This window comes from Mercenaria mercenaria, chromosome 19, assembly GCF_021730395.1.
Source record: "Mercenaria mercenaria strain notata chromosome 19, MADL_Memer_1, whole genome shotgun sequence".
NCBI lineage: Eukaryota > Metazoa > Mollusca > Bivalvia > Venerida > Veneridae > Mercenaria > Mercenaria mercenaria.
The window spans coordinates 43,083,182-43,104,684 of record NC_069379.1 but is presented as its reverse complement, the minus strand read 5'-3'; the positions used below and the strand labels follow the sequence as shown (position 1 = coordinate 43,104,684).

Here is a 21,503-nt window from a genome sequence, read left to right as displayed (position 1 = left end):
TAAAGCCTCGATTCGGCGTATGGAATTGAAAATCAGTTTATGAATTAATTGAAACCTGTGAGTAAATTTATTACAATGGCACTGTTGCTATATTTCTAAAGTTAAAATATGATATCAAAACATGTGGCACGTTAAAAAATTCAAAATAATGTGTTAAAATTAGCGTGAAATGTCCGGTTCACTTTAACCATGGTCAAATATCTCAAAATTAGCACACGGACCTATACATTTTATTTCACAAAATTATAGTCTATATTTTTATTAACAACCGTGGGAAGTTTCATCAAAATCTACATTGTAGAAGAAATTCTATTCGCGAAAATGTTATGAAAGTAATGATTTTCCCATAGACTCCTATTATGAAATATTGCATGAGGTCCAAATTTTTCAAATCAGTCTAGCAAAAAATCAAGTACACGACCCTATCTTTTTTATTTGCTGAATTTTCTAGGTATATTTTGAAGTTTTGAAAAATTAGAGTTTAATCAAATTCTACATGTAGAATCAAATATGCAGACTCAATAGCCTCATGTTAAGCTGTGCCCATTAGTAAGAAGTAACTCAATAATTAAAAACAAAACCTGCAACATTTTGTTTTTTTTTGTCGTGTTGGACAACCACTGGAGGCTCTACTTATTCTATATGTATATATTCACTTCTAGTATAGACATCTTTCAAACATTACTTGAAATATTAACAAACTCTGCATACATAAGAAGAAATCATCATGTTTGACGAGTTCATCTTATAACATACTCATTTATCCTAATCGCAGTAAGTCTATATGAGCCGTGCCATGAGAAAACCAACATAGTGGGTGTGCGACCAGCATGGATCCAGACCAGCCTGCGCATCCGCGCAGTCTGGTCAGGATCCATGCTGTTCGCTTTTAAAGCTTACTGCAATTAGAGAAACCATTAGCGAACAGCATGGATACTGACCATGGTCTGGATCCATGCTGGTCGCACACCCACTATGTTGATTTTCTCATGGCGCGGCTCATATCGTCATTTGTCCTTCAATACACTTCTCTCACGATTACTAAGATTAACTCATATTTTCTGAACCTGAGAACAAGGAGATACAGATCATACTGCACCAGATGAAGTACAAAAAGAAAACGGGAGAGATACAAACATTCTGGGCCTCTTGTTCCAAAAATACACTCAGTCGGAAAGATGATACCTTCTTTGAAAAGATAATATCACAAACAACAGTATGAAGATAAAACAAAACTTTATTATAATAGTTGTAAGAAACACACATCCTTATTCTGACTAAAACAAGACAGTTAAAGCTGGCGGCCTTGAAGATGTAATATTCAGTTCTCCCACATCAGAAAATGTTCTCTTGTGAACACTTCATGTAAGTACGAAAAATTGGTAAAATTTAAATAAATAGAAAACACATCGAAATGCCAATTCACAATCTGTTTTCCGAAACTATTCCTTTACAATAAAATTGCATAATTATCTAAAGTGTCATTTAGATACATTGTTGATATGTTTTTTTTGTTGCTATATGGTGATATTAAGCGCGTGTGAAAAATAACTGAATGAGCATACTAGTATACAATTTCAAAATATATCTAGGGAATGGTAAACTTCAACTTGAAGTTTCAACTGAAGATCATTGTTTGATCATAGATGCAAATTTCTATAGTACCTCACAGACTGAATGTGCTGTCTGATTCTTGCAGTAATAGCTATTATCAGCCCATTTGTCATTCTTCATTAAAGTAACACCACCGCAGCTGCATGATCCACCACAATTTGGCTCACCCGGAGCCCATCTATCTTTCACTAAGGGTGATCCGTTAAGCCATTTCCATTTCCCGTCCAATTTCTCTAATCCCATTCGAATGCGGCCAATGATATAGAAGTCTGGAACTTTAGCAAGAAGATTGTCAAATCGAGTTTGCTTGTCGGCTGTTTCCAGGGTAATCAGAGACGAATTTGTATTCATGCAGAACTGCTTCCCTTCGTCGGCTTTTAGTGCCACATCTGAAATCCTGACACAAAGGTTATTCTCACGATCGTGAATAAAACCTAAATGCACAGGACAATTCTCACCGTAAATATAGTGTTTCCATCCCTCGGATTTGTGTCCATTGCTTTTATTAAACACTGCAGTTCCATGCAGACGACATTTTTGTTTTAGTTCGTTAAATAAGAATGACATACAGGTGATTATTTCCATACAAAGCAAGCAGCATTGAGTGACTGACTTTGTAGCTAGATATTCCTTCATCAAGAAAACATCGTTAAATTCCGTATCATCAAATCCAGAACTATGGAATCCAAGACCATTTCGCGCCATAGAAACGCAAGTGTCCATAAGGACCATAAGAATGGTGAAAATAGCCGCAGAGTAGTGTAGTATCCCCCTCATGGTAGCAACGTCTAGATAAGCATGCACGTGTGGTTAGAACTGCTACTATCTTCAGACAGACTTGCGTAGTTACTGTGCACACTAGATAATCAATACATACAGTTGTGTTAACTTTGTAAAATACCATTGTAATATTTCGATATAAATCGTACATTACGGCTATTTGGTAAAGGTGATAGTTTAGCGACAAGAAAATGATAATGTTAAAAATTAAACACTTTTACAATCATGTTACAAAACAAAAACATTTATCAAAAATAATCAAAATATCAAAATTACGTTCTAGGCTCGATGAGACAGCTTGAAAAAGTAAATATCAAAATGTATGTCCATATTCTAGCCCGCCCGCTAAGCTCAGTAGAGAGGTCGCAGATCTATGGATTGCGAGGTCTTGCGTTAAATCCTCGGGAGAAACGTAAGTTTTCCGTGACATTTTGATAGGAGTCGTTGAAATCATTCTACCTCCACCTCTGATTCATTTAGGGAAGTTCGCAGTTATTTGCACAGAACAGGTTTGTTTGCTATAGAATCTAGGAAGCTTCCCTTGTGTGTGTAGTAAGTAGTAGGGTGTAGGTTCGGGAGCTAACGTCTAATGTAAAGCCCTTACGATATTCTTTTACATTTCGAGCATTTAAATACAGGTATTGTCGTAGTTTTCTTCAATACTTTTAATTTAAAACAAGTGAAATACATGTAAAATTATTTGAATTTTATATGTGAGTTCCATCCGCCTCTTATATCATGTTTAGATGAACATTTAACATTGTTCTGTACAATACGGAAATATATTTCGACGAGTGCCCAGCTGAGGAAAGCCGCTAGGCGAGTCCAATATCGTTTTCTAAGCTGAGGAAAGCCGCTAGGCGTGTCCAATATTGTTTTGTTAGCTGAGAAAAGCCGCTAGGCGAGTCCAATATCGTTTTCTCAGCTGAGGAAAGCCGCTAGGCGAGTCCAATATCGTTTTCTCAGCTTGGTACGAGCTAAAGGTACAAGCTTTAGGAATAACACAGTCAGTTTTATTCGGCTCAATGATCAGGTTAAAGTCATAGAATGATTTTCATGTATATTGCAATGGTTAAACTATAAATTCCACGTCATCTGTCAAGTATCGAAGTGCAATTTTAGATCAGAGTCTTACCGGTGAATACATGGCACTCCCTATGTAAGAACATCACTTACAGGAACCACAATGGGAATGAGGGATTTCCTCCTTTTTTGTGTTATCCCTGATATTGATGTAATGATATAGTTCATTACATACAAATATTTCATGAATTTTGTTATTTTTTACCTTGCTGATAAATTTTAACATCATATCATGAATGTTGTCATTGTTACCATAATGTCAATATCGAAATAAAGAAACAAACAAACACGTGCTCACCGCTGTTGTCACCAAGTCTGCAGCATATGATACGTGAAATTAAAATTTGATTACAGTCTCAATGCAGTTAACAACTGAGAATTTTCATATCATATGACATATGATAACAGAAACAAAACATTTTATCATATTATGTTCAATAGAATCCAAAAGCTTGAAACAGAGATGCATGAATAATATAGACTGTCAACGTCATGCTGCTTGACAAATTGTGCAAACATAAATTATTATTTATAAGGAATATCATTGGGGATTGATTTTGTATTGTTTTGAATATTATATATTAATAATCAATACTATATGGCAGCGATAAGCTCAAAAACACGGAATCAGCACAAATTTGCGTTCAAGTGAATCATGCAATGACAAATATCATATGTATATATGATAAATTACACCATAAATTTGGTAAAATTCATGTATAAAAACATTAGATGAAAAAATTTATTTTACATGATGTATTCAAATATCTTCAATTTGTTAATATACATTCTGCATCTGGTGTTCATTCCTTGAAAAATACTTCAGTTTTACCTGGAAGCAGAAAAACATCTCTGTACTTGATTACAATCAATAAAACCGCCTCTGCATGCAATTTTATTCTATTGGTATTTCACTGACGTTAAAAGAACAAATGATTTTATTATTTATTTCAAGCATCGTAATTTGTTCGTCTCCGTTAAGATATGACAACTTTCGTGTATTGAGGACACTAAAACTTTTGATGATAAGCGTTGTGGGTACTCTCCCTTCTTAAAGCTGTTTTTAAAATACAAATCAAATATGCATGCAGATAAGGTGTTTAACAGAATGCCAGTAATCATCATTAAAACAGTCTAATACTGAGAAATACTACTGATGGTTGTTAAAGCTGTATTGCTCTACCATGTATATTTTTCAACTCGCCCTATAAGACAAAAACAGATACTTAGTATTCTAATATTAAATTGTGGCTGGAATTAAAGAAATCAAGTTGTCCATGTCATGTCAGAACAGTAGCATAGATTACCAAAGATAGCTAAAGAATTATTTAAATTTTTGTCATATCGTATGCCTTTTTTTTTTTCATAAGTGCTAAAATGTATAAACTTATAATCATTTCTTTATTGTTATCAATTAGGTACTTACCTTTTTTTGACAAGGATATAATGAAGATTTTTTTTCTCATAATAATTATGCAACTTTTATTGAATATAAGTGCTAATATAATTAAGGATATATATAATAAACAAAAAAACAAACAAAAAAAAAACAAAAAAAAAACAAGATACGGAACTAATACTCATTATTTTTTCGTATTGTATACATGCTAATTTTGCTAAACAAAAGAAGTTATAAAATTTAAAATTTATATCCGTTAATTTCTTCGTTTTATAAGTGCGTTGGTTTTATTAACTCTTGGTTTTCCACTTTTTATCTAAACAAAAATAAAGTAGTTCAAAACTTAAAGAATTTAAGAAACTTTTATTCCTTAGTGTTTCGTACAGCTTTTGCATATAGTGCAAAAAATGTTATGAATAAAGCTGTGAAACATATATTCATTAATTTGTGTTATTAAAGTGTCAATCTTATTATCAATTAATGGCTAATGTAGCATTTGAAATCAACGTATGCTATGAAATATATATTAGTTATTTTTCGTAAAAGATTCATGCTTTTATCAATATGTTGATAATAAAACAGTTGAAAACAAAGAAAAAAAAAGCTATGAAATTTATCCTCGTTATTTTTCGTGTTATAAAGAGATTTTTAAACAGCCCTTCATTAATTACTTACAGTTTAGTTTCTCTCCCATTTATAATGGTTCGACTTTTCCATTGTTGTGTACGCTTGATGTACGTTTATGTATCTCTAAAACGACAAAATTATATCATACTCGGCACGATATTGATTTCTGTATCACACAAAGTTTTGAGTAGGGGCACAAAGAGTTGTTCCTGTCCGTCCGTCCGCCCGGTCGTTCGTCTGAATTTGTGTCGTGCATATCTCAAAAATTATTTTACCCAGAGTTTAACTTATCAGGAATCTCGTTTCACATGTGAAGCTGAGTATCTAGCGTTTTATTGGGATTTTATATAGCCACACCAGAGTCATGACCCTATACTAAGTCAAAAATATGTCCGTCCGTACGTTCGTCCGTCGACTTTGTTTCATGCATATCTCAAAAAGTATTTGAACCAGAGTCATCAAATATCACAGGACTGGTATTAGTGTGAACATGGTGTTTTAATCGGGATTCATACAATGAGACCAGAGTAATGGCCGCTTACATAGTCAAAAATACGTCCGTCCGTCTGTCTGCATATCTCAGGAAGTATTTGACCCAGAGTCACCAAACTTTACATGATAGTCATTTAGCGGATTAATTTGTGCACCTAGTGTTTTATAAGATTGTCAAACAACCACACAATAGTAATGGCTTGTTACTTGGTAAAGAGGAAACGTTTGTGTCGCATGTATCTCATAAAATATTTGATTAAGGATTATGAAACATTGTAGGAATATATTTTAACATATGAAGTTGTGCACCTGGAGTTCATTGTGAGATTTCACTCAGCAAGAGCGGAGTAATGAGCCCTGATTGAGTAAAAGTAATATGCATAAAAAGGCATTAAAGTTTGTATCGCATGTATTTCAATAAATATTTGACTGAGGGTCATATTACTTTAAAGGATTGTTGTCTAGCATGTATTGTGCACTTGGTATTCTGTTTTGGATTTGCAACACAGCCAAACCTGAATTATTGTCATTGATTGAAAAATGCACATACAGAGCTTAAAAGTTTGTAATTGTATATCTTAAAAATGGCCAATATGCATTAAATCATGCGAGAATATTATTCAGCCATATATGGCCATTCAAAACAGAGATAGCCATGAAATATTTATCCCTTGAATAACATGCGAGCTTGCCTGCAGAAGAATATAGCCATTTAAAACGAACATATACCTGAAACATGCATTCATTAAAATTATATTCGTATACGATAATGATTTGTATGTGTTTATTTATTAATCTTTTTAATATTTTATATTGTTTTTGTTCGTAATAAATGATTATGATCAAGAGTTTGTACGTACTCTGCAGCCAAAATGTATCACATGCAATCATATTCAGTGCATGTTTGACTTTTATATGTCTGTAAATAACTTAATAGATACCTGTATCTTTAGTATCTTTTTCGTGATAAGTTCAATCCTTGCTCTAAAAACATTTTCAGTTTCAGTTGAGTCTGAGACTGAAAGTTTGATAGCTAATTATACTAGTACTCTAAACTATTCTAGCTGAGACTGACCATCAGTACCGAATAGTCACTTGTAAAGTGTTATTGACGTAACAGATAACTTCCAAATTAAACAAAAATAAAAATATAGTTTTATTAAACTCAGCTGCGATTGAAAATGGGGCTTGAATAATGCAATATAAATATTTGTAGCACTCGAAAGATGAGAACAAGAGCTGTCACTAATGGTGACAAATGCCCCCCCCCCCGCAGCGCCTGGACCTTTGACCTGGTGACCTTGACCTTTGACCTGGTGACCCCAAAGTCAGTAGGGGTCGTGTACGCAATAAGTACTATCAGCATTTGAAGTTTAAAGGGTCTGCGTGCAGTGGTTTGCGAGTAAAGTGCCTTCATGCAAAAATGTAACGTTGTGACGAACGAACGAACTAACAAACGGACGGACAGTTGAAAACTAATATGCCTACCTTCGGGGGCATAAAAATGTCTGACAGTGATAAACTGACGAGTGCGTGGTTAAATAAATATGATGGCCAAGATCTGATGGTGTCCGCTACTTCTATAGAACATTTGTCCAAAGAGGTATGTTTAATGTCTGAAATGTTTGTGACAGTCCTTAATATGTCAATAGTATGACCTTCTTAATGCTAGGGCTTTCTCTTGTTGTTGTTATTAAAGATGCCCGTCCGTGATGAAATAATGCACGGAGGGGCATCTGGGATCTTCCCCTAGGATCTAAGCTGGAGTAAAGTCGCCATATGACCTATAATTGCTACGTTAACTTAAGAAAGCAAACATTATTTCGTTGGAGCTTATGTCAAACTAAAACAAAATTATATCCAAATTTTATGGATGTGCCCCCCCCCCCCCCCCCCCCCCCCCTCAACCCCCACCACACCAAATATGAACTCAAGCAAGAGTAAACATCTGAATAGAACCATCAAGCAAGCTGGGCAGCTGTCTCACATAAAATGATTTTTCATTTATGGAAGATATCAGGAACCAGGAGTTGTACACAACACCTGCAGTTACTGATTCTCGTAATGGCCTTTGATAATATTACTAGGGTATTGTTTTTCAATGCTGACACTGAAGATTCAATATCACAAAAGGATTTTATTGTTGTCTTTGCTAGTTATAAATATTCATATACCAATGTTTTATTAAAGTTTGAAATAATAGGACAATCATTTTTGTTTTCACCGCATGGCAAAGAACAATCATGCTTGATACCATTCTATCGAACTAACATTTAGAATTTGCAAGACACTGTGTCATTGACAAACGGGACAGTAATGTTAACAGACATTCTCATATAATATTTATTCTAATATGCTTGCCTGTTAAAACACTGTTACGCTAGAATGACGGAACGATAACATAATGCAATGACGTCTGACGTTGTTTTTTTTTGGTTGCGACCAAGAAAGAGCGCTTCTATATTTCATCTGCTGTTTAAATTTAAAGACATATTAAAATCGAAATAATTTATAGCAAAACCGTTTATACACTCGGGTGGTTATAAGTCGTACAAACAATTTCACTGTGCCCTCGTCAAACTATTAACGCCCGACGTATAACCAACAGTCGTGCATAAATAGTGTTAAAACTCTCTTTTGTTATAAATTATTTGTTAAAATGATATGTCTTGAATTTCGTCATTTCAGAGGAAACCTTTTGTATTTTATATTCTCATCAATTAAACATATGAACTGCATTCGTATGGGTGTGTCGTTCTTCCAAAGACCAAAAGAGCGACAACTCTGAGCATATGGGTATAAATTAACTTTTATTTTGTATTGTTGCCATAACTTGCAATTACTGTTGTGGTAATGGCAATTTGAATAATAGTACGTTTCTGGGTCTTGGAAACAAAGTTTACATAGCTTGGTCAAAATATACGGCCCTGAAATGTTCATCCGTGAATTAAAGGAATGCATCCTACCAAATTGCACTGGCTTTAAAAAAGAAATGAACTCTCAGTAAAAAAACATAAACAAAAAAAACTTTAATGTTAAAATATGTAATAATTTGACCAAATCTTGCATTTTTCTTAACTTGTCTTGAAAACGTAAATATATTCATAAATGGATAATTTCTTGCTTATTTTCATGAATTTTAATCTACAACATACAACAGAACGTACACTCCCAAACTATTAACATTTTTGAAATAGTATTATAATCAAATGTTCTGAAAATTAGCAAAGCATCTAAAACTAATTTGATCCAAAATATTCAAAGATTTTTCGTTCCTTTTTACACATATTTGGACCCATAAAGACCTTCAGCTACTTCCGTGCGGTTATCTAATTTCCATTTTGCTTTTTTTAGACGCCCAAGGTTTCAGCCTCTAGTGACGGTTCCAACCAGACTGAAAGTCTAATGTCTTAGAAATGGAACAAACCGGCAAATTTACCTCAAAGAATTAATTTCTTCAAATTAATCGCAGCAACTCGTGCCTGACAATGAAGGGATAAAGAAAGAAAAGTCAAAGGGTAACGTACTGTTTACTATAAAAAAAACCCCTTACTTAATGTCACCAGAGAAAGGAATATCTTCCACCCTCTAAAGTGGAGAAGTTGCTACCGTAAACGTTAAGTCCATAATATACTCAACCGCAAAAGAAACTTTCCAGATGTATAACTTGATAATTTCTAAATAACATGAGTATTTTTAATAAAAACTTAAATCTATAAAATAATTAAAATTTGACTTGTTTTCTTCTTACCACATTACACTTAAAAAACTTCACGTGTTAAATTTTAAAAAAAATCAATCAACAATGAAGTTAGTAGTCTCACAATAGCAATTATAATAAAACATACTAGTTTGGTAAAATTTATTTGCACATACAACAAGTTTAAGTACAAGTGAAATGAAGGTCGATTTCTGAAGTTGCAAAATCGTTAAGTTTTCCAAATATTTGCACATCAAACTCTTCAAAAGAAAAAAAGAGCACTAAGGTCTGTTAAAATATGTCATTGTTATTATATCTAATTTAATATTACTGTCATTGAACTGAAGTGTTTACTATATAAATACGAAAGTCTTTGATGTAACAGCTTGATCAGCTAGTAACCATAGTGTATTTGTTTAAAAATGTCTTTGAATTCTTCTTTTGATACAGACCCCACTGGGAATAATTGGAAAAATTGAAAAATAAGGACACGCCAACTTGTAACCAAAGGTCAAAAAATAACTGCTAAATTACTGCTGTTTCATTTGCATTAAATGCTTATAGATCTAGTAGTGTGCTGCTGTATTGTTATTTTATAAGTGCAACACAAAAAAAGTGTTTTTAAAAAGCTGCATATGAGATATTCGACAGGATATGCACGTATACTTGTTCATATTTATGACAATATTCTGATGTATCACATGCTTTTCAGTGAATTATCGAAATATTAGAGTGGAAATATATCTGATATTTTTACAGTTAAAAAATATTAAGTATATTTTTCACTGGAAAGAAACGAACACTATAATGGATATTTTCTAGTCAAATTGTGAAACAGAATAGAATATGTGTATGTTTTACATGTAAGGTCGAAATTTATTTCACTTGAGAACATCAAAGTTTACATTTTTATACATTTACATGTTTCGGAAAAAAACACGCTTTTTTTTTCGTTTCAATCTATACATTTTTATTGCGACAATACTTTGCGAGAGTGGCTACAAATACGAAATATCGATTTTAAAAAAGAGTTTTTTTTAATTAAGCCCTAATTTAAAATTGCGACATTATTCTGATATGTTACAAACGTATAATATCCGTTTGAAAAAAAAAATTATTTATTTATTTTTCAGAGAGGATACGGTGTATACTGAAATGATTCTTGCATCGACAGACTTCTGATTAAAACATTTAAAATATGATTGAGTGATCAGATGCGTTTCTTGCAAGGACACTTTTCTGACTGAAACAGTAATATAAATGTTAAAAAAAAACTTTTTGAATTTGTATGATTTTACATGTTCTTATCAACGTAAAATAGCCAAAGACACACATTTTGGCATAATCCATATTTTTGACATAGAATAATGAATGCCTGTATACGTGCCTACTGGATATGGAATCTGATTTTTCATGGTAAGTTAAATTCTTGTTTAATTGAAAAATAAATAATTCTATGACCTCCAAATTTTGGCTGAAAGTGATCTTTCTTAAGAATCGAAGTTTAGTCTATTATAATAAACAACGAAACATGAACTTTTGTTTCTAAACTATCTTAAAAATGTAAAATCAAGAAAAAATGCAGAGTCGGGAATCGGACACGGTTCGCCGTGGCTATAAAAAAACCCACTAAACTCCGTAGCCACGCAAGAATATGTATTGTACGCCGGATCGTTAGGCAATTTATTTCGAGAAACTATTTCAATTTTCAGTAAGAAAATTAGCCAGATCAAGAAAAAGATTGCACGAGCCGTAAATCGAACCTTGGCCGCTGCGCCAATAAAAACTCGAGGAGGAATCTGTATTTAACACTTGTTAGATATAAATATTTATAATTAGGGTAGTTTACCTCAGAAAAGTGGATACGCTTTTCAATTTTCATGTTTTCAAAACATATAGCCTGTCAGTGATAAAATTGCAAAGCTAATATAACATCTAAAATTTATATTCTTTTTCTTATTATACGACATGCAGGCCTTTAAATCAAATTTGAATTTTGATGCCTAGGTTGAAGGGTCGGTAACAAGTTTATTTATGACACCTTGTTATTTAGAGTTATAATTAAACTTCTTGAAGTCTGGTACAATATCACGGCTGGTTTAAAATAGGACCTCAATCGATTTAAAAAAGGCGTGTCCTAAATATTTGCATTTTAAAAGAAATATTTCCTTTATAAGACCCAAATTTCATTTTTGAAAATATGACATTATACAACATACAAGTTATATAAGCATAAATAAACACTATCTATATATATCATAATTATGTATGGTAGCCTTAATCATGCTAGGCCTTTGCGACCAGATCATGATCAGCCTGCACATCCGTGCAATTCGATCATGCCATGCACTGTTCGCCATTCAGTCAGTATCTTTTTGGTAAGCACCCCTAGTTAATGGTACTGTCCAAATTGAAAAATGGACAGAATGAATTCGTGCCACCGCTAAAAATGGTCGATAAGTAAATATGCTAATCGCATGACATTTATTATAGCTGTGCCTCTACATAAACAATACAGAATTTTAATGAAATAATAATATTAATAATAAAAAACATTTGAAGATTTTGTACATAGAGGTTATTTATCTAAAGATACTACCTTTACTTAAACAAGAGCTCAACTTTTCTCAGTGCTTGACTCGTAATTAGAGCTTTTCCAGTAAAAACTTTACAAAACTTTAACCAAACAAGACTAAATTAAAAAAGGGGGATAACTCTGTCAAAAATCAAACAGAGGTTTTTGTGATTGTTTCTTCTAATGTAAACTTTAATAGTAGATTATATTTATTGTTAAAAGTAAAAAGCTTAGATAGTAACAGAGATTGAATAAAAACTTTAACCGACGGCGACTCAGGGGTTATAACAATAGCTCTAGTTCTTCTTTGATAAGTCGATCAAAAAAAGTGAACATGTTAATTCGGCCAAATGTTTCGCCTACTTGTAGTAGTCCACGCATTTTTACTTGATAATATTGATATCCTTTCCAGTAACAGTTTAATATTGATATCCTTTCCAGTAACAGTTTCTGCACAATGTAACACCTTACAAACATGTTACCAGTGTGGAGTAGCATGCAAACATAACGAAACGACTGGAATCAGTCAGAGTGATTGTATTGCCTATATCGACCAAACATCTATTCACGTAGCAGAGTATCACCCGTCTGAGACCAAGTGTGTTTTGGGATCATGTACCGGAATTGACTACAAGGTTCCTATAAATGGTATACTTGGGATTTACGCCAATTTAGACGTTCGGTCTTTCAGATACAGCTGTGTTACAGGTATGTCTTAAAATTGAATAAATTTACATGGTATTAATCGTTCTATATTACAGAAAGATAGGTATGTTACAAACAACGAATTGTACATTTTTAGTAATATTGAAAATTAATATTTGCCAAATATTTAATGTTTCGTGTGGAGATTTGTAGAAAGTCGGGTATGAGGGAAGAGAGTAGCTAATTATTTACTTCAGTCTAATTAACCTTTAATAACCAGATTCTTGTCCCACTCCTCTGGTTGCTCCGATGTGTATTTTACAATTTGAGAAGCCGATATTGTTTAAAAATGTTTTACTTTTGTGACCTAGCTTGTATGATGACTAAACATATCCACTCTAATTCTTAAAATTTATTTTTTTCCATAGATTGTCCTGTATTTGAAATAAAAGAGGAAGCGAAACGGATTGGAGACTCTCCCACGGATAGTCATTCTTCTGTATCCCGCTCCGACTGCATTACCATGGGCTTGGATACTGCATACTGTTACATGTGGGACCATTTTAATTCGGTTTGTTACATGCACGCAGATTGCGCACCGACACTAAGTTGTTCGAAAAACAGTTTGAACCTCCAAACCCTGTCACATAAAACGTATACGAGATCGTGTCTTTCAAGTAAGTACTTCATGCGGAGTCATGACGACGGCTTTATTTGACAAATTATTGATGCAGCAGTCATTGGTCAGTTCTAGGATAGTAACCAGAAACCGCTTATCAAAAGCTATCGTGACAGACAAAACGCAATAACTTGCTGATCGGCTTAGAAATTAAACTACTTATAGATAAAAGCACTAAGGCTTATATGCAACTGATAAGAAAACAGTATGGATCCACATCACACTGCACAAATGATTATGTGCAGGCTGATATTCAATATGGCTACAAAGCTACGAATTGCTTTTGCACAGCGGCGCTCAGTGTCCACGTGAATTTAAAGATATAAATACTTTCGCTGAATACATTTTTCACACCCTGTTCCCCCAGGCCCTCCATTTAAAGCGATGTATCTACCACAGAGTTCCAAGAGCTATAACTCTAAGTAGTAGTGTAATTTATTTTACCTGTCAATTCCCGTGCATGCACACGAGTAAATGCCTAAACGTATTATATGATTAGTCCGACCGGACTCCGTGTTTACAATAAAATAGAAAAAAGTGGAAACTTCACAGGTTGCTCAACATAACAAAAACGAAAATGTTGCAGGCTCGGTTTGATTGAGCCTGTTCATGAACGGTAGTGGAAATGCGTGCTATCGTCCACGCCCCGGGTTAAGCAGAACTCAACATTTACACATGCTAAAAGTACAAAAGTACAAAAGCAATTTAGAGACATCCGCAGATGTATTCAAACGGCGGTAAACATGAACCTTCAATGATACACGTGTTGAGGCGTGTAATTCCATGAAGAGCGGCGTTTGGTCCCCAGATAAAGTAAAGGGTTTGCCCCAACCAATGGTCAGAATTAAACAAACTTGAATTTAGGAAGGGGATCTGAGACTATGGAATAAGCATTGAAATTTTACCCTGCAGTTATGCCAAACAATCAGTCATCTGGCGGTAATTCTAGCATTCGTACCCCTAGCCATACAAGTTTTGCAGGTATGACACGAGCTCGTAGTACACGAAATGCCCCTTTGATGCATTCATTAACTGCACAAGGAACAGGAATTATTTGATCACTGTAAACAAAAGTTCTATTGTTCTGGGTTCATGTGACCTTCACCCTTGACCTAATGACCTCAAAATCATTAGGGGTCATCTGCCTGTCATGATTAACCTCCCTATCAGCTTCCACGCTCCTAGGCCCAAAGCATTCACAAGTTATTGTCTGGAAATGGTTATACAGTTCTGGATCACTCTAACATTGACCTCTGGTCTCAAAATCAAAAGGGGTCATCTGCTGGTCAACCTCCCTATAAATTTTCATGATCATAGGCCAAAGTGTTCGTGAGATATTGTCTGAAAACCGTTTAACTGTGACCTTGAACTTTTACCCACTGACCTCAAAATCAACATGGGTAATCTGCTAATCATGATCAACTTCTCAATCAACTTTCACGATCCTAGGCCAAAACATTCTGAAGTTATAAGTTTTAAGAAATGGTTTAATTGTTCTGGGTCGCTGTGACCTTGACCTTTGAACTACTGACATCAACATCTATAGGAGGTCATCTGCTGGCCATGATAAACCTCCTTATCACTTTTCGTGATCCTAGGCCCAAGCGTTTTTGAGTTATCATCCAAAAATCATTTACTGTTCTGAATCGGGGTGACCTTGACCTTTAACCCACTGTCAGAATCAATAAGGCTCATCTGTTGCTCATAATTAACGTCTCTATCAATTTTCATTATCCTTGGCCCAAGCATTCTTGAGTTATTGTCCGAAAACAGTTTAACAATTCCGAGTCATTGTGACCTTGACCTTGATCTCAAAATCAATAGGGGTCATCTACAGGTCATAAATAAACGCCCTATTATTTATCATGATCATAGGCCAAAGCGTTCTTTTGTTATCATCCGAAAACCGTTTATCTGTTCCGGGTCACTGTGACCTTGACCTTTGATCTACATACTCAAAATCAATAGGGGTCATCTGCTGGTTATGACCAACCTCCCTATCAAATTTCATGATCCTAGGCCTAACCGTCCTTGAATTATCAACCGGAAACGGATTTGTCTGCATATCGACCGACCGACAGACAGCCAGACCGACCGACCGACATCTGCAAAACAATATACACCTCCTTCTTCGAAGGGGAGACATAAAGATGTATGAACTTTACTGCAGTTGGCTTTTTTAAATGTTGTTCATCACGCTGGGGGAGGGATTCACATTACTTTTTAAAAAGTACTTAATAAAAAGTTTTTATACCAAACATCCAATATTAACAACTGAATTCTTCTATATTTTGCAAAAAATACCCCAAAAAACAAAAAAAAAAAACAACAAAAAAACAGAACAATTAAATGGCATGTTTAGGCATTTACACGTGTTCATACACCAGACTGTCTTAATGGGAAGCCGAGTTGAAACACTAAAACCCTAGCACCATACACTACTCAGTGTTATTGGTTTAAGAACTCTTCGGTAGACACTAGACATAGAGAACATCCGGGTGATTGAGCGTGATTTTGAATTTACAGGTTGCGGTGATCCAGAAACACCAGTAAATGGCACTGTTACGTTCACAGATACAACTACTAACTCGGTAGCGAGTTTTAATTGTAATGATGGCTTTGTTGAAGCAACGGGTTCAAATACACAGACGTGTCTGTCTGATGGTTCCTGGTCTTCGCCCCAACCGTTATGTGAAGCGTCTGGTAAGTCGCTGATAAATTTAATCATAGGTTACCTTGAGTATGATTAACCTGGGTGCCTTATTGTCGTTACCCTGCAAATGGTATATACTTAGAGACATACTATATTTCATGGTAACTTAAGTCCAATATGAAATTTTGCCGGTGCTAAATTTTTCGCTCTGAAAAGAATCTTTCTCTTTCATCTCACGCGATGCGAGCACAATATGCTGAAACCACAGTATGAAGGAAACATTTTCGTATTCTTGAAAATATTCTAAACTTTACAACAAACAATCCTTAAGGGTGATGGAAAACTTTCCGTAGGTTAGAAAACTAAGTAATGATTAGGCTGATTCTCGACCTTCCGCCTCAACAAATATGACTAGGCATATTAATAAACTAAGTTGATACGTATAAATTAACGGATGCCCAGGTTATGGTTGAACTATTTTCAATTCCAGGATCATTAACTTCAACGTCAACGTCGTCTTCAGATTCAGCAACGTCACTTACAACCACTACTGCTACAACATCAAATATAGAGAACACAATTACAGAACCGAATTCCCCTGTAAATATATTTATCATGCCGTGTATATGCTACAAAAACAAAACTTTTACCGGAAAGACGCAAGAGGAAATTATTTCCATGCTGATACAAGAAACAAAAATAAACCCTAAAAATACAGCTTCTGCAAAAAACAAACTTATAAGCAGAGATGATCTCAGACCCTCTTCAAAGGCCGTTGGATTTGCTGGACTGGGATTAATTGTAGTTGTTTTTGGAATTTTGGTTCTTTCTGACGCTATCGTAGCTGTGCTTAAACTAAAGGAAATGATAGTTAACGGTACCGAATGAGGATCCATAATATAATCCGTCCGCTGGAAAGGTTAACTTAGTGTCATTCTTTATGATTGCATATTATCAAGTGCTGCGAGTGATTTTTTTTTTTATTTATTTACCATGGTGTAGAGTTCACATGCAGCGGAAATGAACTCTTTTGGTGTTAGTCGGTGTGAATATCCAAGCATCTGTAAAAATGAACCATTTAACCATAAGCATGTCTTGGTTATTAGTATTGAAATATATTTACTGGTATTGAAATATATATAGAGGATATTTGTTTGTTTTGGGTGAATATGGAATATATCTCACTGAGAAGTAAAAAAATTGTGTGAAAATTTTCTCACTTCAAGGTGAGATATATTCCATATGATATGACGGTATTAAATGCATCCGCTACTATTTTCTATATAAAATTAACAACTTATAACATATTTTTATCAAGATTTCTAGTCTTTCACTTCCTGCGAGACTACCCTTGTCTTGAAGGTCTGTCTTTAGGCAATCAAAATATACCCAAAAAATATGGGGTTGACCATAATGCAGTGAAACCATGGTCACGTGACTGAGACACGTGATGAAAACGTTAATATTGCGTAAGTAGACATCAGGAAATACCTACTTTCACTTTCATTTTACAAGGCAGCTTCCAATCAACTTTTGAAGCATATAACGTAGCTTAAAATCATCTGCGGACGTTCCTTTTTACAATCAAGCATACATAAAGCTTATATCGGGCATGAAAATGGCCTTTACTAGGCGGGAAAATTGCACTATATATTGATATGGACTACATTCGAGTGGACCACGGAGGCATATCCGGCTAATTGCCCCTTCATGCCATATTCACTCAAAACAATCAAATTTTCTTTTTATTTTATGCCCTATTACGTTGAGATGTGCATTTTGCAACTATTTTAATCTCAGCGCGAGAAATGGTCGCGCGTAAACAGACATGACGTCAGACGTGCTGTGATATTATAAAGGCGCATATGCAACATAAAGTTCCATGTTGTTTTATTTTTTGCCGCCTAACGGTATGAACTTCTGTTTAAGCAAAATAATTTTATTCGAGAAATATACTGTAAAGAACAAAGTGCGACTACAACTTTCATTCTGTTAAGCAAATAATTTAGACATTACGATTACCAACTTTTAGTAACATCTCGAAACCGATAAAGCGGGACAGATCTACCTAACATAAAAATCAATAAAACCAATAATCCGATAGCATCGCTACCGGACGAATTCGTTGATTTCCGTACTAACTGTTGTTGTTTTAGTAACACGGGGGAAAATCGATAATTAACAGCTTTACAGGTGGGAGGTTTACTAAACGATATACTTGAATTGAATGAAGTTTAGATAATTATTAAAGTGAAAATCGGAACAAGTCGAAAATTTATATAATACTTTATTAATACATGAAGCATCATGTTAACGTATATCTATGTACAGAAAAGAAATATTTACGCACAAGAAACTGTCTGTAAATAAAATAAATATTCACGAATATGAATGTTTTATCTAAAATATATAGAAAGCGTATATACTTCCTCTATGGGCGCTTTCTTTAACATAATTATTATGAAGATTAGAATATGAGCTTTTGTTTCTAAAATATTTTCAAAATTCTGAATCACTGACGTTTATCGATTTTCATCGTAAAAATGTAGTAAAAACAGCAAATTCTCATGTATTTCCATAACATAAAGTTTGTCAGTAATTAGTTTTGAAGCCTTCATAAGAAATATAGCTTTTTTCAAGATATCTAAAAAGTATTTTTGTTGTCGAACGATCTTGAGGCCGGTCGTTTGAAAGAAAAAGAAGTATAGAAATAAGACTTATACTTTTAAAAGGAAATACTAAATTTAAAACCCTTACCATGCTGGACTGGATTGGTTCTTCCTTTGCAATCAGTGTAAATCATGATCAGCCTGCACATCCGTGCAGACTGATCATGATCTGCACTGTCTGCCATTCAGCCAGTATTTTTTGGTATGCACCCCTTTTCATAATTAATAGTACTGTTCAAATTGAAAGATAGACAAGTTTATTATTGTAGTATAGCATGGTAAGGATTAAGTTTCTTATATCGTGCCTAAATAGAAATATCATATTTGCGTGACTTGGATAAGTACTGCTGACAAATACTTCTACCATAGTATACTTTAACTATAAATATATTGTTACAGAAAAAAACATTAAATAACAATAACTTCATCAATGTCTCAATTTTAGAATAGCAGACTTAACTAAGTAATAATTTAAGATTTTTCTTGAAATTTGGGCCAGGATCTTTGCTCAGTAAATATGTACGGAACAACTCTATAGATCTTTTTACACTGACCCATTTGCTTAGCAACGGGAAACAATTTTCGCGCATGCGCACTCTACGTAGGGCAAAAAGACATGACTGCACAATATACATTACGTTAGAGATATATTCTATTCTGGTCTATTCGATCAATAATGAATTTGTTTTACAGTAAATATCCGCCGAACGACAAAGGAAAATATATATAGATCTTTGCAGACCCACATCTTTAACTAATTTGCATTATCATTGATGATTTTGGATTAATCAAAGAGTTATAAAAATTATTATATACTTCTTTAGATTAATGGACTATTCATTCGGCAATTTTGATGTTAAGAAAAATGAATAAATAAAATGATATTTTCCATGAATTTATGAAGTAATAACAAAAAATTTGATTTATTTTCTAACGTGACCTCCCATAACTTACCACGTGTCGCAGTTAGCTTACATGATACTTGAATTATAATTAAAATCCGAAGTTGAAAATAAAATGTTCAATTAATAAAGTTCAGCCTTTGGTTTGTATCCGATTATACTCAAACGATGATCAATTCATTTAGTATTCAGAAAATAATAATAATAATAATCTTTTATTAAAATTATACCAGGTACTTTCCTTCGGTGTGTATAGTTATAGTCATTGATTTGATAAATATCTTACGAATTTAGATTTTTTGTAACTACACTTTCATCGTTTTAAAAGGAAATGTCCATTAAAGTTCCAAAGTATATTCTTATAGATTTTGAAATACTACATATCACGTGAAATGTTTATTTTTTGGTTCACAAAACAGCTCCGCCATGTGATATATTAATCTGAGTGCGTTCTTTAATGACCGAAGGCATTAATGTATATCACATCAAAGCCATCTTATATGCTTCAGTAACTTTTATGGTCCGCTCTAATTAGGAGCCATTCTCGAAATTAACTTACGGTCTTTATTACCTAGGTGACCAATGTTTTATCATGTCAATTGCATAATAGTTACGCAATGATTTCCGGTATATCACTTTTAAACAGCAACTTCAGTGGTATGGAGCCGCGACCCCAAAGTATGTAGATGTCATTTAAGACAGAGAAAAATATATATTTTACAACTATATGAAGTTGTGGGAGATATAGATATTATGAAAAATATGAAATTTTTAAATGTAAGGAAAAATTTTATATTTGTATGATGTGTGGAATATACTGGAATTGCATGTTCTTTTCTGACGAAAATAAGAATAAAGCAGTCGCTTCAGGTAAGATATGATTAATTGACATACATGTCCTTTATCAAAGTATACTGTATAATAAATTACTTGACTGAAATTATCTTTATAACGACAAAACAATTAGTAATATAATGATAATTTTATGTAGGTTTTCTTATCTTCGAGAGTTCTTTTGCCACACGTAAAGCGCGCATGCGCGTTTAAATCAAAACATCCACGGATTAGCGTAGCAACCAATGAATTGTGTAAAATCATCTATTAACGATGTGAATTCTAAATTTGTACTGATTCTTCCTACTGTCATACGATTCATGAAATTATTAAGGGTAAAAATCGTAAAAAAATCCTGAAAGAAAGGGAAAAGACCATATAAAGACAGAAGAAAGTGAAAGACATATATTTCAACGCAAAAACCATAATCCATAAAAATACCTATCACTTATAGTAAGTGGGGTAACATATCTTTTATGACCCGCCTTGAAACAACTCTGACCGGATATTGTTTACTCCTAGGCAATATTGTAATACACAATAAATGTCAAAGGGTAATTTTAAGATATTAATTATAATAAAATTATTTTATGCTTAATGTGATTTTGTGCAATCTTGAGACTAAAACAAATAACAGATATCGCAATGTTTTAAAACGAATGATTAAAGAATGTACCAAAAACACGCATTAATTTAAAAATACAGAAAAATATATACAAAGAAGGTTCGGAAAGAAGCAGAATTATCAGTTCATCAAGGCTATCTTTCAAATTAAAGTTTGGTCATATCATGAATAATAGAGAATGATTTTTTTTTGTTTGTTAAGTTATTAAAAAATCCCATATGACGAA

General features: G+C 33.7%; 1 protein-coding gene across 1 annotated transcript; it reads left to right on the top strand.

The window, feature by feature from the left end:
• Nucleotides 1–7,499: 7,499 nt before the first annotated feature.
• Nucleotides 7,500–17,135, top strand: LOC123542068 (uncharacterized). Its single transcript, XM_045327703.2, has 5 exons — nucleotides 7,500–7,598; nucleotides 12,756–12,978; nucleotides 14,507–14,575; nucleotides 16,121–16,297; nucleotides 16,738–17,135. Exons 1-5 carry the CDS (start codon nucleotides 7,500–7,502, stop codon nucleotides 17,133–17,135), a joined length of 966 nt encoding a protein of 321 aa, XP_045183638.2.
• The last annotated feature ends 4,368 nt before the right edge of the window (nucleotides 17,136–21,503 follow it).